Source organism: Hoplias malabaricus, chromosome 10, assembly GCF_029633855.1.
Source record: "Hoplias malabaricus isolate fHopMal1 chromosome 10, fHopMal1.hap1, whole genome shotgun sequence".
NCBI lineage: Eukaryota > Metazoa > Chordata > Actinopteri > Characiformes > Erythrinidae > Hoplias > Hoplias malabaricus.
In genome coordinates, this window is record NC_089809.1 from 33,961,946 (window position 1) to 33,979,002 (window position 17,057).

Consider the following 17,057-nt stretch of genomic DNA (forward strand, 5'->3'; position numbering starts at 1 on the left):
ACTATGGGACCATCCCGGATCCATCTTATCTTTCTGAACTTGTTGCCAGGCACTTAATATCTGTCTGAGGGCAGTCCTTGCTGTTCTCCCTGTAAAACCCACATGCCGAGAATCTGTGTTCACAGAGAGCTATGAAAAGCTTGGAGCTACTGTAAATATTGTCCATATATATGTGGTAGTCTTACTGCACAAGGGACATGACAACATCATGCCCAGAGAGAACTTGTCTTTTGGCAGTGTAAACCGAGAAGTCCACTGTGTATCCATTCTTTGAGTCAGCCAAAGACAAACAGCTTGAATCCCCACTCTTTGGATTTTGCCTTCATATACTGGGTCACATACAGCTCCTTATGGGGATGATAAAACAACTTGTATACATTCTTGAGGGAGTCCATCAGCGGTTTTTGCCAGAAGACACCGTTGTGAAGATCTGTGCCCTTTTCCCTGTCATTATGGACATCTTCATTAGGGTCACTAAGATGGAGGTTCCATGATATTGTTCTGTATTGGTCCCATGACATGATCTTGGATGCCAGAGGCAGAGAGAAAAGGTGATCCAATAATGCTGATGCTGTTCATTTTCATCATCGCCATTGTACAGAAGCAACCCCATATTTATAAAAATCAAGGGGCGTATTTGTGGAGATGGAACTGAACTGTGGTCCTGGGATCCGAGCTGGTTGATACCTGGGGACAGGGGGAGCTGTGTCCGGGTCTTCATCTGTCCTCCAAGACAATTAACTGGCTGCTGTGTAAGTGCGGGTCGCTGTTGGAAGGTGATTTTTCTCTGAGAGTACAGGACCTCTTTGTGGGCCGGGCTGGTGGTGACAACCGTGATGGAGGCATTGAGGCTGATTGTGACCGGACAGACAGAGAAGTTGGTGGTGACTGCTGAAGAGATGATGCATGTCTTTCACGAGATACTGGCAGCTGTGTATCCCCCGTCAAAAAAAAAAAAAAAAAAAAAAAACAAACCTTCTCCTTTCCTCCTGCTAATCCCCCACACCCATCTCTCTCCCATTTCAAATTTCTAAACCTCTACTGAGACTTCCAGTGATTTTTACATTCAGTCTTAAATCACTCAGCCAAGTTCAGGTGTAGGAAAACAACTACTTACACTGACCTTACAAAACAGCGTTTGCTAAATAAATACACTCACCCCTCTGCAAATGGCTTCCATAAATTTTCGTACTCTTCTTCCTCACTTGGCTCAAAACCCTCCGGCTCTGAAGCTACGTTCACTTTGTCGCTACTTTCCAAAACTCTGGTATCTCCCTGTGCGACATTTCAAATTGTCCTCAGTTGTCGCCTGAAAGAAGAATGAACGGTTTCCGATGAGAGGGGTGAGTCCTTACTGATTTCCCGAGCGTCCATTGGTCCGTTTCACATATACGTTAGACGGACAAACGAATCCACCAATCACATACGGTCAGAGGCTGATGACATGTCTCTAATGTCCTCATTGGTTCGGGCTCTTTACAACCTCATTATACCCGAAGGTCACGTACGATATCGCGATAAGACGGAATCGAAAATTCTGACCATAGAGATCATGCAAATATTTAAAACATGTTTCTGCACATTTTATTATATCATTAAAGATATTAAAACCGGCGTGTTGTGTGTGTTTGTGTTGGGAGTTGAAACGGGCTTTAATGAAGGGTAGAGATGGGTTTAATGAAGTGTATGGGTGGGCCTTGATAGAGAGGCCAGGCCTAGGAACCCATGGTCCAAAAACACTTTGCTAGGTGGACTGGCGATTGAAAAAACTTTTCATAGGTGTAAATTTGTGAGTGTTGTGTTCCTTCCTTGTGACCAGTGATTCCGGCTCTGGACCCACTGTGACCCTGAACTAGATAAACACTTACAATGACAATGAATGAATGATTGTGTGTTTACATTAATATTGTTCAGAAAATCAAATATAATTACCAACAACCTTTTTCATTCTTTTAAAATGTCTTCAGATGAGTTTTATTTACTGTGATTATAGACCTGACTTTAATTAATTTAGATTTTTCAGAGATTGTTTTAATTGCATCTACATTAAACCACAGAATTGTTCTTCCTTTAAATAACTGGTGTAGTACTGTTCACACTTTAGAGAACCTGATTTTCCTGATGGTTCTCAAAATTTGACTGTTTATTTCTTGTGTACTTGTACAATTCGGAGTCTCCAGCCAGTGGATAATCTCTGAGTGGTCCGGCTCCATCCGCACGCTGATGACTTCCACTACTTGTGTGGGGTGTTTTGGCACAGGGTTCATTAATTAGAATCAGGGAAACCACACATTTCTCACAGATCTGCTTCTCCTCCTCATAGGCCTGGAAACTTGCCACTGCTTCCTTAGAGTGAAGAGGCTGAGTTTTCAAGCTTGAGCATCAGCATGGAGACGGACAGAGACACTTGGTCCTTCTCAGGTACTACACACTGCTGCGCTATCACAATAACAATCACAGTTAATGTGAACAGAATTTAAATTAAAACATGGAACATTTTAGATAAATAAATAGAATATGTACAGAAATAACAGCTTTAAAATCACCTTCACCTTTGACATGTATAAGCTTTGGAAATGGTCAGAAAATGCTCTGGATAGACAGTCTGTGGTCCAGTGGGAGCTACACTAGAGCTACACCAACTGACTACTGGTGTTCTGAGCATAGGGAACAGCAGTATTGAATTGTTCGGATTGTACAGTGGGTGGGTTAACTAAGGGCAGGATTAGTACTGGGGCCTAAACAGGTCATCCTCTGCATTAAGATGATGTTACGATGGACTGTTTCCCCTTCCTCTCAGTCATCCGTATATTCATCCATAAACTTAACAGCTTTTTCACATAGAGATTGCACCAGAGCGCTGTCACTCACTTTTTTTTTGTGCTTCTCCTACATAAATCTGCCTTCCATTTAACTTCATCCCATTCATTTGCTCCAACGCTCTTGGCATGCTCTCAGTGGTCATCGCTCATTGATCAAACACTGGGGGTTTCTCCAAATCTCCTTCATCTGAAGTAATTTATTCTGCTCAATAGTTTTTGATAAAATCATTTGTGAACTGTTTTGTTTTTTAATCTTTTTGTGTCACACTCTTTTCCAAGTTTTGAAATGCTGAATGTTCACTTTGCCATTCAGGTTCCTGATGACTCGCTCGGTGAATCGGAGTTGTAAAGTGGTTCCCTGTGTGCACATAAATGATAATTAATGTGAATTCTGAAGCATTAATGTGGATTATGAAGTTGTTTTTATTTTCTAGGAGCAGATGGCTGGATGATTAGCTCCACAATGCACGTTTAGATCCTGCCAGGAGAGGGCAGCACTCACCAACAAGCTTTTTGAATCTCCAGTCAATCACTATATTGTAGGGACTAGGATCAGACCGACACCTCTTAAACAATAAACAACGAATGAATTCAGCTTCTTTAACGCATAGAGTAAACTCACAGAAAACAAAATGTACGGTAGAGTTACATTATTGGTCACTAAAGGTACAAACGGTGTGAATGTACCTTTAAAGATACAACAGTGGTTTCAGAGTCCAGCTGTGTTCCCCAACGGTACATTTCATTCTCTTCTCCAGAAGGAGAAATGAGTATTTGTAATCGTTCATAAAATAAGAGAACTTAATAAAAGTCCTGGAGATGTAAAGTATGAAATCAACACAATTTTAAAATCTACAATTATAATATAATAAGGTACAAATATGTAGCATTGAGGGTACCACTACAGTGATAATTGTACAGTGTACCCATGCCCAGCAATACCTTAAAGATGTGTTGGAATAGCATTTGTGATCTAGCAGCAGTACCTCCTCACAGTCGTGCTGATTACATCCTCATAACTGTTTTAAAATCTAGTGTTGAGACTTTCTCAAAGACTTGAGGCAGATAAATCTGCAGAAAAACAAGCTATCAATACCCCTCATGTTGGAGGCCACAGCATCAGAGTTGTGAAGTTCCACCCTGCTCTCAGACACTGGGGCTCTGTCCTTGTTTCTTTTCTACAGCTCAGCTTAAGATACAGCTTGATTTTCTAATGTTGACACTGTAATGGTGTTACTCATTGGAAATGGAGCATTCCTTTTTAAATATAATATCACTCAAGGAAAAATCTTATCTCTGTGACTGTATGATAAAAGAGACAGTGTTGACAATCTCTAGTTTGTATGTTGTTTCTTTGTTTTGTTTTTCATTTACGTAACAGTGTCATTCATTCACCTTCGGTAACTTCTTCATCCTGGTCAGGATCACACAGGGGCAGGAGCCTACCTGGAATCATTGGGAACGAGTCAGAAACGCACTGGAGAGAGTGCCAGCCAGTCCCTCATGCATTCACATCCTTGTATAATTTCACACATTCACCCAGTTGTCACCTACCAACATGTGTTTTTTGGACTATGGGAGGCATCTGAAGGACACTTCACAAACAGTGACCTGAGGTGGGAATCAAACCCAAGACGCTGACACCATGGAGCTGGTTTAATTGTGACATCACAATGGCAAACGAATTATGATAATGATGTACTTTGCGCTTTGATGATGGTATTCATTATAAGTACTTTACAGTATATAGTATATGCTCTTTATGAATTAGCATGAAGCAATGAAGAAATGACAAATCAAAGACAAAAAGGTGCAGTGCTGATTGCAACTGTTTCCATGACTACAACAGAAGAGTCATTCCCAGGTGAAGGGAAGAACTGCATCCCTGGTGGACGAGCTGCACGTAGTGAACAAGTCTCTGGAAATAACTCACAAATATAGGGTCAAGAAAAGAAGGAACACGACTTTGTTTACATAACTTTTTATTCCATAGAAATTACAGCATCCGGATGCTGTATACCGTGTCCGAGGCTTTCTAGAACTTCAGGGTGGTCAGGTCAGGATAAGCAACATTCGCTAAGTGAAGAACAAATACACAGAGACACACTCTCGCACACTTGTAAATGCATCAACTAGTGTTCACGCTTGGAGTAGCAGTGTAAACCAGCACAGTGGAACACTGACGATTATTTACAGAGCTTTACAGCCCTGCACACACACTCGCGCACACACTCTTGCAGTCAATATTATGGGTGGACAGTCCTGCCTCCTGGCCTGCCAACCCATCCATACAGCAGATAGAAAATATAGACTTTAATGCTCCTAATGCAATACATTCTCTAGTTCAAGACTGATAAATATACGTCTGCCACTCCAAAATATATACAAAGATCCATGCGTCCACGAAATACATATAGTACAATAAATAGTCAAAACATCAATAAAGCGTAAAATGGACAGCTTTTCTGACATGAAGAGTAACTGCAATAGGCTGCATTCACAAACTTTGTTGAAGCCAGGAGCCAGAGGGGGACAAATGAGAGGAGCCACTTTGAAACGGTGAGCTAAGGTCTGGTGGCGTCTTCCTGTAGTTTCACATTTCCTAGGAAACATCTGAGTAAGCCAGTTGTACTCTCTTTGAATGAAAGTTGCATAATATAATGCAGTGTAAGATTTGGAATATCAGGAAACATGATCTACTAATATTTGTTTATTTCACTGATAAAATAAATAAATAAATAAATAAAATCAAGTAAATAAACAAGCCGAGGCCTTATTAAAAAGACATAGACATAGCAGCTCATCCTGACGTTTCTAGCATTAGACAGAACATCAAAGAGAAAGCAGACAGGGTTGGTTTCACCATCTCTAGAAATAATCCTGATCTTAATCAAAGAAATCTGTTTTAAAATTCCAGTTCCTACTTTAATTTTCTTCTGTTCAAAACCATGGCTGCACAGTTAAAGCCTAAACAGAGTGTTCATCAATGCTGCTATGGTACAGCAGGGGTTTTAGGCCAAGAACAAAGGGCATGTATAAATTAATGAAGTGGAATGACAGCAGGAGCGCACACAGTGGGTTTTTATCTTTGCGGGTGTTAGGGGCTTCAATAGGTTCCACTGATTTTTCTGATCACCGCGGCCATAAGGAAGGAGAGATAATAGGGGTTTGAATAGGGGCTGTGAATGTTAGGGTCTCATTAAAAGTGCAGTCACAAATCTTTGTGTTTACCACGGCACTGAACTGTGCTTCAGTCCCAGGCTTAAATTAACCCAGAGTTTGCTGAGTGCTCTGGAAATGTTCTCATCATTTTCCACTTTTTGCCTGAGTTTACTCGACTCTTGAGAGCTGAAATCAAGCACACAGATTGACGTCGAATATCTATTAAAAAGTACCATTATTCCAAACCAATGAGACAAAATGAGAGATGAGGAAAAAGAGAGACAGCCTAGAGGGTGAGAAAGAGGAGAAACGGTTTAAGATGAGCCCAGTTTGGCCTGTGGCAGGCGGTTGCTAGGATACTGTGTGAGGGTGCACAAAAACCACCTCTTTGAGCTCTGAGTCTTTTCATCATGAACACCCTAGCCATCCCCCTCTCTCCGAGGGACCCCTACACCACCCCCACCCCAGCAGGAGCTGAGTACTACACGAAGGGAAAAGTGGGGTAAGTGTCCATCTACATTTGCACCGTCATCACAGAATGACTAGACTCTCAATGTGGCAAAATATCGGTGTGTGGAGTCTAGCTGCAGTTTTATCTAACTAGATAACTTAGGTCATTTCCTATTGGACAGTCTTGAACTCTGGGCTTAAGATGCTTTCCAATTGGACACATTCAAATTGAGGCTCAAGTTATCTGGCTAAACTGAGTAACCCTGCTTTGCGGGATACCACCTGTAGTCATGACAGCTTTTCTAGGTCTGCCTTTCAGTACAGTCATACCAGTATTTCTGTGCATTAGACACAGTTATATAAACTAAAATGGGTCCTGCTTTTCAAGATATTCCTAAAGAACAATGACAACCAATAAATAAAAGAAATCCCCCAGTGCATCTACAATAATGTATTTACATTTATTTATTTCCTAAAAGGTACTAACATATTTTGACAGGGTGCTCATTTCCTGTTTTGGCTCGTTGGGAACGTTGACTTTCACTCTGACTGTTTCACAGTGAGAAAAAAAAAGGAAAAGAAAAAAGCACCGTGGGTCTTATGTCATGAGTACATTGTGTGTACTGTGGCACTTCTAGAATATGGACTGAAAGGCTACACATTAATAGCTTCACAAGGCTGACTAGGATTCACTTCTCCTCTCAGACTCACACTTCCGAACAAAGTGTTGTTTAAACGGAAACAATTTTGGAAGTCCGAGCGTGTCCTTGCCAAGTCCAGACCCTTTCAGTTCCCCGGCTTTTCACAGCACCCCACCACAACCACCCCAGCCCCCTTTCTCAACATGTTTGCAAATGCTGCCTAAAGAGGAGGGAATAGATACTCTCTCTCACACACACACACTCGCGCACACACACACACACACACACACACAAAACAGCAGTACTAGCGCACATATAAATTTCAAACATTTCCAGTTGTAACATTTGTCCCACAGTTTCAAGTTTTTTTGTACAGTTTCATATTGTTCAGAAACAAGCAAAGCAGCATTCAGCAACAAGTCTGCAGCTTTGTCGTCACGTTTCTGTTATTATACATATATCCAGGGTAAAACCTCACATGAACAAACATGAGACACAGTAAATTCAAAAGCTAAACAATTACGCCAGTTACACAGACATTATCACCCTATCTGCGCAGTTCCATTAATACAGTAGTTACAGAAGGACAGATGGTGGACACACGATTTGTCAAAGGAGCTTTCGTTTTTATGTTGGAAACGGACTAAAAAGCTTATCACATCATTTAGATCATCTTGCAGATGCAAACGATACTCAAATTGGGACGAAGTGTGATCTATTTCTCTTTGAAATATCCAAAGACGACATTTTTAGTGACAAAATCTGGCCCATTTTTGAAGAGTATCAATGCGCCACAGACAACTGAAGAGTATCTGGAATTCTGGAAACACTGCTGAAGTTTCTGATGAACATGTTGTAGACGTTATCAATATTAATCTTGTAATATTGCATATATAACGCTCATTCAGCTCTGATTAAGTGATCAGCAAACCATGTTCCAGGCTGTGCATCTTTACTTCGACTGACTACACCTCTACAGGGGTTTGGTTGAGGTCTGTTTTGAACTCTGGATTGTACTGTGCTGATCACTCTGATGTGTCCCGAATCAGCCATAGGCACAAGCTGGATTAGCTCTTAGTTCATTATTATTATTATTATGTCCTGGCATGAATCTTCAGCATTGGGAAGCACATTTTTTTTGCCTTTAGAACCAAGTCCATCTGAAGCACACAGGTCAATTACGAGAAGTGAGGATGATGTGACCTATAGAGACATTTAATTTAACAGAAAGCCATGTTAATGGCGGCTTCAGGGCCGAGAAAATCTATGTCTGTCCTCTTCATTTTAATGGCCCTTAATGAGAAATGTCCAGAATTATTTATGTGGAAACATTAAAGATGCAGCTTAAAATTATTGAAAAAACATTCAGCCCAATGTCAAAAGTGATTAAGGATTAAGGATTGAGAAAAGAAGGTGAGAGATCACTGAGCTTGGCTGTCAGAACAGTCTAGTCTGGTAGGTTTAGGATTATGGGACTAGCACAACATGGTTATCAGATGTTCAAAGAATATCTTAACTATTCCTCTGTGTGGCCAAGCTCACATTTTTAAAAGCATAGTAATGGGTTTTGTTTTAGATTTATTAGCAATGCACCTAATACGGTAATCATAGGCCAGTGCTGATACGCAGTATTTACCATGTACATATCGGTGGTAGTTAGATACGTTAGGCTTTTTAAAAAGCAGTTTGAATATCAGTGTGGGCAACATGACAACAACAACAACAACAGTAGTGATAAACTGAAATGACACTAAAATATTTGGAGCATGTTAAATGAGATATTGTCAAGTACTTAAACAACAATGGCTTAGTGTAAATTTCATTAGGAGAGTGATCCATCCTGTTAAACAGGATTTTGTGCAGCGTACCATGTGATACTACCATCCACATAGTTTAATCATTTTTACCAGGGCTTTTTCTGTTCCAACTCTGTGGAATATGTGACAATGTTGTCATATGTTGTGAGATATAACTTTGCCATGTTGTCCACACCATGTGATAAAAATTGTATCTACTCTCTCCTGATACCGATATGATCAGTATTGGACTAGATGTTAGGTTTGTGCCTCCAGAGATTATTTTCATGCGTGATATTCTCGGATATAGTCAAACAGTCACGACCTGTGTGAAGAAAGAGCACTGGAACAGGTGCCCTTTTTTGAAGGGAGAAATGGGGGAGGGGTCAGATTTGGTCACACTCATTAACAGTAGCGTCACAGTGGAAGTGCTGCACTTCTCTTGGAGAAGTGTTCACTCAAAGGCCTCTCTGTTCCTCTCCAACAATACACAGTTCCTGATTTAATGTGAAACACCCCAAAAAAACTAAAATAAATAGGTCTATTTTACACATAGCATGTATAAAAATGTATGTAGTTATATACAGCAGGTGCTTTTCACAGGAAGTTAAAAAAAAACAGACATATCCGACAAAATATTAACATAAATATCTCTAAAGAAATGTGAGTGAAGCCAATATAACAGTGTTATAATCAGTCATGATTTAGGGATGTCCCAATAGATGATGATGAATTATGATGCACACACCATGACTCAAAGTCATGTGCCTCACTGTTGTCAGCCCGGTTTTTTTAGTTTTAATTTTGTTTTTGGCCAATGACGTCTATATGACCCTGTTATATCAGCCACAAGATGGTTAACACTCTACAGGAACACTGACAGAGCCAAGCCATACACGTTATTGCAGATATCGTATCCTGTCAGTTTGGTATTTTGGTGTTCTCCAGTTAATATTCATTACGCTAGGTCTGTCAGGACAAATTAACAGTAATAGAAACAACACTGTGACAAAAATATGACATCCGCCATGCGCATGGTTATGTCAGTGTCATGTAGCGGGCCTCAAAGTGTTACCATAATGTTACCTACTCACTCAAGACACACTATGGATGATGTTATGGTGAACACTTGAGCTTTGTAATACCTTAACAATTAAAAAAATAAAATAAAAATCAATCTTTTGGCTCGTAGGTCAATGTGAGAACTTAGAGTGATTTATATCAGATGTATTAATAAAAATGTAATTTGGGAATATCTTCAGGTCCATACAGTACATTTGTTCACACCATCCTCTAGCACCTCTTGCATGTTTGAATAAGTTTTGGTATAGATCGTTTTAAGCTTATAACTGGCTCTAACTCCATCTAGCCCTCAAGAATGTAGAATTCCTGTAATATGAAAGGTTGCTAGAAACAGCCGTACAAACCAATGGGTATTTCATCAAAACTGGCTAAGACAAGGTCTAACCAAGCTCAGAGCACGCAGATGAAGAACTAAAATCGGCAGTGTTTGAATGAATTTCAGAACTACATCATCCATCAGCGATTGTACCCTGTATGTAAATAGTGTTACTACCGTTTTTGCGGTGTAACAAATCAAAGACGTTTATGGTATCAATGTTACAGGTCCCACAAACGCAGTAAAAACAAACAGGAATATATATATTATTTCGTCTTGTTTTATCGCTGCCACAATTACCCATTGTGTGATTAAGTCATACTGATAGTAATAGTTCCAGTCTTTGCCATTACAGTGCAGGTCATGTGCTGGAACATTAATGTAGGTCTAAACAGAGGCCACTGCTGATTGATTGACTTTGCATCTACAAATGCATTCTACATTCTTACCCAAGCATGCACGCATAGGAAAGCTCTGCATCACATGCTAAATCTAGGAAGCTTAGAGACAAGCTGCCGAACACTAAACCTGAAATAAAAGCTGCAAAAGTAGGTAGTGCTAGGGCTGAACGACGAATAAATGTGTTATTTTTCAGACTAAAATTGCGGCTTGATTTTTAGGTATATTTTCAACACACTGTGTTCATTGGTGTCATATGGCACCTCAAAGAATCCAGCATATTCTCAAATTAGGCTGCCAATTAACTAACTAATTATTTGATAAATTTCCCCAGGTAAAATGGCAGCTGCAATTTGAGTATTGCGGTATTTATGACTCCAATTTCAAAATAAAATCAGGTAAATCATTCAGCCCTTGTTTATGCCTCTGGTCTAAAGCTAAAAATTAGAGTATGAAGAGACTTGTGCTTGCAGGTCTTCTTCAAACACTCAGCTAGAAAAGCCATTACCTTGTATATCAGGCATACAAGAGAGTCTAGGCAGATTTATTGCAAATTTGACCAGAGGGAAGTTCCTCTTTAAAAGGCCTACCAGCCAAACTATTGATTTTTAGGCTTTTTGTGCTGTTCTACACACAAACAGTTCACACACACACACACACATATACACACACACACACACAATACATATGCACAGTAGGACAGTAGTACTCAAGCCCATCGGGTTCGGACATTCATTTCCATGCAGGAAAGACAGAGCCATGTTTGTCATGGCTAAATGTGTTTTTGGGGTGGTATTGTCCCGTTAGGAAAAAAGCTGAACCATTTCCACTCACTTCATCCTCCATGAATCTATTCTGATTTCATCCAGAAGCAGCGCTCCTCAGAGAATGTTGAGGAAGTATATTGCTGTTTACTTGCCATCCTATGCATTCCTTTCAGCAAAGCGAGCAACTGGACGTACCCAGGAGACATACCTCAAAATGCAGCAAGCTTTGTTTTGTTTTATCCCTTCAATCTACAAGGGAGCAATTCATGTCTCTTATTTCAATTAACTCCATTCAAGCGCATTCCACACGTTCAATTCAGCCGTTTCTCCAGTAGCTCTAGCAGTACAATGACATCCTACTGCGTCGCATTGCCTCACTGATCAAGTACGCGGGACTGACCTCAGGTTCCTCTGTCATTACTACAATATTCTGCCATTCACCACACTGGTTGGACTTCTTGATTGTGTCCACCACACACAGTGCATACAGACAGTCTTCAAAAGTAGCAGCCATGGTAAGGGGCCGCCCGTCCCACGTCCGTCGGTCATCCTGGTCCTGGAAGGCCTGCCGTACGGCCTGTACCATGCAGATGGTGCCCATGAGGTAGGGTGAGGGGATGTCGCTGAAGGCCTTTTCAGGCAGTGAAGCGTTGCCCAAAGATGTGCTGTCCTTGAGCAGGAGCTCACGACCTCCCTCACTACTGTTCTTTTGTCCATACAAATCTGTGCCACTCACGCTGAGTCGGCCAGCTGTGCCCACCACGACCACCTCCTGCCGGAATTCGCCAGGCACGTTGAAGTTCAGTGTTACAGTGCAGCAAGCGCCACCTTCAAGCACCATTTGGAAGGTGCAGAAGTCATCGCTGGTGATCTGTCTGATGCCTTTGATGTGGTCAGTCTGTTTGACAAAAGTCTTGAGGAAGCCATGCACTTTGGCGGCACGCCGGCCTGTGAGGAACGTGAGCAAGTCAATGATGTAGCTGCCCACAGAGTGAAGTCCTCCACCGCCCATCAGATCGTCACAGCTCCAGTTGTACTTCTTACCCAGGAGACTGCCGCCATGCACCTGTGCCTCGCACACGAGCAACTCTCCTACATAGCCTTCTTCCAGCAGCTCCTTCATTCGCACAAAAGCTGGCAGGAAACGCAGGACATTACCCATGATGCTCAACAGCTTGGGGTAGTACTGGGCTGCTGACATCATGCGGAAAGCGTCCAGCGGTGTAGCCGTGCGGTCGCAGATGACATTCTTGCCGATGCCTTCAACATGAAACAGAGAAGGAACAAGGAGTTAGGCAACAGAATCCACATTACTCTACAAAGACAAACAATGACCACACCGAGCAATGCAAGAATTTGTCATGTTCACTGACCAAGCCAACAAGGTCAATCTAGGATTATACAGGCAAGAAAGCAAATGACATAAGAGAGTAGACTGGGTCATCTTTGCTATTGTTTATGAGCACCCAGGTCTGGCTGAAATGGATGACCTCTTTCAGTGAAAGACAGGACAATTCACTGCCTTTTGGAACACACACACACACACAGCAGCTGGAGCTGCTACGGATTGAGGAGGCAGGATGCAAAGCTGTGGAACGCGGTCACAGCACTTCAAAAGAGCTCTAATTAAGCCATGGCTTTCGTTTCATCACACTGAAATCCCTACAGATGGCATGCCTTGCCAAATATGAATATGGATTTCTTGTTGCACAAAGCCCAGTTTTGAAGCAAGAGTGCTGCACGTATTTAAATGCATGTAAATTGCCACAGTCATCCATATTAGAGGACACCGAAACAGTAACAAAGCTGCTAACATATGATTGCATCATTTAAACTCAAGGGCCATACTGATATAGTAATTATCACATTCATAATTCTCTAACCCCCACAGTGATTCTTTAAATGAGTGAGGAGAGTCACTGGGAGACTGTGGGAACAAGAAAAGACGAAGTTACGAAGTGTGTACGAACATGTGAAACCACATTTTGCACTTTTGAAACAAAGAGGCACTATGGGGCTCTACTATAATCCCCAATGTTCCTCAAGTTGAAAAATATATTTGCCTTAAAAGGAACATCAGAACAGGAGAAATAGATGTGCATCAGAATCCCTGTCCATGCTTTTAGCCTAAGTGCAAGACAGGGCTTTAAACTGGAACACAGTTCTCAGATGCACTGTAAAATAAAGCTGCTGATCTATAAAAATCATGAATGCTATAGGTATATGGAGGGGGAGTGAATCAAACTGATGTAACGTGGAAAAGCAGTCATCGTCTGGCTGCAAAAGGCCAGACTGGTTGGCCTGGTCAGTTAAATGAACAGCGGGGGTTTACAGTGTTGCAGCCCCATGTGACCTTTTCTTCATGGGGCCTTTTTAAGTAACAGACATTGTGAAAAAACTTCCCAGCTAATCTCCCATTAGTTCCCAATAGGCAAACTCCAGCCAGAAAATTAATCCTGTTGACCTACTTTTCCTCTGCCAGAGAATGCAGTGGAATAAAAGTCTCACATGATGTAACTGAAGAGCGACTGAACTAGTAATGTTAACGTACTGATCATAACCAAAGGCCTGAAACAGTAAGCTGAAGTTAGACTGTAGTGTGAAAAATCAGAGACCAACCTTCATTTATTAAATTTCCAGACAAATTGGTCATTAAATAAAAATGATTAATTTAATTGCACAAAATGTTTAATTGTCCTCCGGGTGCTCCGGTTTCCTTCCACAGTCCAAAAACACACGTTGGTAGGTGGATTGGCGACTCAAAAAGTGTCCATAGGTGTGAGTGAATGTGTGTGTTGCCCTGTGAAGGACTGGCGCCCCCTCCAGGGTGTATTCCCGCCTTACGCCCAATGATTCCAGGTAGGCTCTGGACCCACCGCGACCCTGAAGTGGACAAGCGCTTACAGATAATGAATAAATGAAAATGTTTAATAGTATTTATTAAGTATTTAATTGACCATTGCAGCATTTTCTGCTCCTTTTACCTCAAATACATCCAATGGCTGATCCATTATTATCAAAACACCAGCACCATCCTATTCCTTCTACTTTAATGAAAGTGAATTCATAAATTGATCTTGGACCATGCTTTTAATATCAAATACGCAGGTCTATGTAAAGCACTGTGCTACTCTTCATACTGAATTCCAATTACAATAAAATGACTTATGGCATATGGACAGTACTATAGCCTACACACCAGAGCAAGTGCTTTGGAACACTTGTACCTGATGCTTCTCAGATTCAGACAAAGGGGAAACTATGAGGGAAATTGGAGAAGGAGAAAGAAGGAGGAAGCAATGAGACGCTTATAGCACAGTACAGGATGTATGGTACACTGTATATTTAACATAACTGCATTGTTTGCTCTAATGTGATTATCACATTATCCGAATAGGAATGTCAGAATAAAATACACTACCACAGTTATTGTTATGTTAGTAGTATGTTATATCACAGCTCTGCACTTCAGTTTATATTTTTCCAGTTTCTAAGGCTGTGATATTAAAACGTTATTGTGTTTTGCATTCTCTCTCGATGTTCTCATACTCTTCACACAATAATGACCCCATTAAAAAAAACAGACCACAGTGATGGGGTGTTAATACCAAAAGTAAACAAGGCAATTCATCTTCAAGACACATCTGTAATATTCCTTTTGTCTTCAACATACGACATTCACAGTCTTCACACAAGACCATCTCACTGTACTGCTGTAGAAGGTAAATAATCAAGTTTAATCTGGAAACAGGCACAGTTTTATCCATGAGTAATGATATGTCCAGTCATAATGAAGCTTTTCTATTTCTGCAGCGCTACTCAGGATCAGAGTCATGGGGATTTCTGAGTATGGTGGGTACGCTGAGCAGAATCAAATGTTCAAAAACGATCTGCGAGTGTGATGAATCAGTGGTAAATCACACACTGACAGATGCCCACTCCTTTTTGCTCAGTGGAAATGTCATGTTACAGGCATGCTAAACCAGAGCAGATTTTTCACTGCTCATTCAGACAGACAGGAGTGAAACAGGATCTAGCAACGTGGATATGAAAATGCAAATGTGCAAGAAAGTATGAAAGATGATACACAGAGACTGGTGAGGGCAGAAAGGGAGCGAATATCAGAGGGGGGGGGACGTTATTATGAAGATAACCCTCTCTGCACTTTCTCCCCCTCCGGGGCCCAAACCTGAAGACTCACACTCACACAATAACCGACTCACACAGACACTACACTGTGGAGCACGGATGTGCAATTTAGTTCAATCTGTAATTTACAATTTTACAGAACCCTCTGATTGACTGAGACCTCAGACATGTATTTTACGTGAATGAGTTTGTTATAATCCATTGTCCTAACCCACTAATCGATTTTGAGAACATTCTCAAATAATCAATTAACTGTATAGCCATGCCCATCCCTTACTGTAATGCTTTATAGATAAGCTAATCATATTAGCATTACAATCTACCATGTAACAACATCCTATTGTGTATACGAGTCTTTATATTTTTATTTATTTATTTTATAGGCGTATACAAATATAATGAAGAATGCACCAACAATGTTCTGAAGGAACAGTAGTGTGATCTCTAATGAATATTGTGTATTATCTGTTTAGTGCGAACTCAAAATGTCACTCACACTTACAGCTCTGCAGAGCGCTGGAGCTTCTACAGAGTGACTGCCAGAGAGTGATGACACTGCAGGCCTGTAGCCCCACCAGGAGCTCTGTGACGTGCCCCTGCCTTGCAGCCATCTGGGAAATAGAAGCTTAGCTAAAATTGCCACAGTTACAGGCAGCATTTTCTTTACTCTTTCTCCTCTGCACAAAGATGGACCACACCTCTGAATAAACGGGCTAAACTGAATGAATAATGAATGAATAAATTTAAGACATTTCAGCACAGAAGGCTTTGCATCAGCTAAATGTTTTGTTATGCTTTAACTTGAAATTATTTATAATTATAATAAACAGACATGCTTTTACGATATGATTTTATGATTCTAATAAAACGGACTGAAATTGATATAAATGTGGTAGCTAGTTAAACTAAAATTGGTAGCTGCTGTCTATTTAACATCAAATACTTTTTGGAGTGTGATTCGTAGTTTGGCTGGATGCTCTACACTTCCTCAGAAATCGCTGTTTGACCTCAAATATTTCAAGATTTAAGGTCAGGCCAGCAGATAAGCAGAAGCATGGCTGCCTCTCAGGTGGCCTCATGGAGTCTCTGTCCAGAATCTAATGGAGTGGAAACTGGCTTGGGGATCAGAGAGTATCCCTCCTCATCAATTATACAAACCTGGTGCAGACTGTCTTCAAAACAGTCTCTCAGTGTGAACAGTGGCCTCCCACCACTCTCTTACGAAACACACAGAGATTTCACAGGTCAATCTGTGCTTAACACCTCCAACTGCACTTTTCTGCTTGTTACTGTCTAATGCGTAATACACCTCTCTGCTGGCATTTACTGTTTTTGTGATATGTACTGAAGGGAAAAACAAGAGGCGTTTGCCTGAAAGCATCTTATCGGAATATGAGCTTAATTAGCCATAGCTGGTCTTGGTATTTTTACTCATTGCACAACACATCACGTGAGGGTCAAGCATGACATAC

General features: G+C 41.0%; 1 protein-coding gene across 1 annotated transcript in view; it reads right to left on the reverse strand.

Moving 5' to 3' along the window:
- Positions 1 to 4,813: 4,813 nt before the first annotated feature.
- The window catches only part of gfod1 (glucose-fructose oxidoreductase domain containing 1), a 35,428-nt gene continuing 23,184 nt past the window's right edge, over positions 4,814 to 17,057 (reverse strand). The window contains exon 2 of the mRNA XM_066683364.1: positions 4,814 to 12,696. Coding sequence (XP_066539461.1) covers positions 11,774 to 12,696 — 923 coding nt within the window. The 3' untranslated portion in view covers positions 4,814 to 11,773. The remainder of the gene's footprint in view (positions 12,697 to 17,057) is intronic.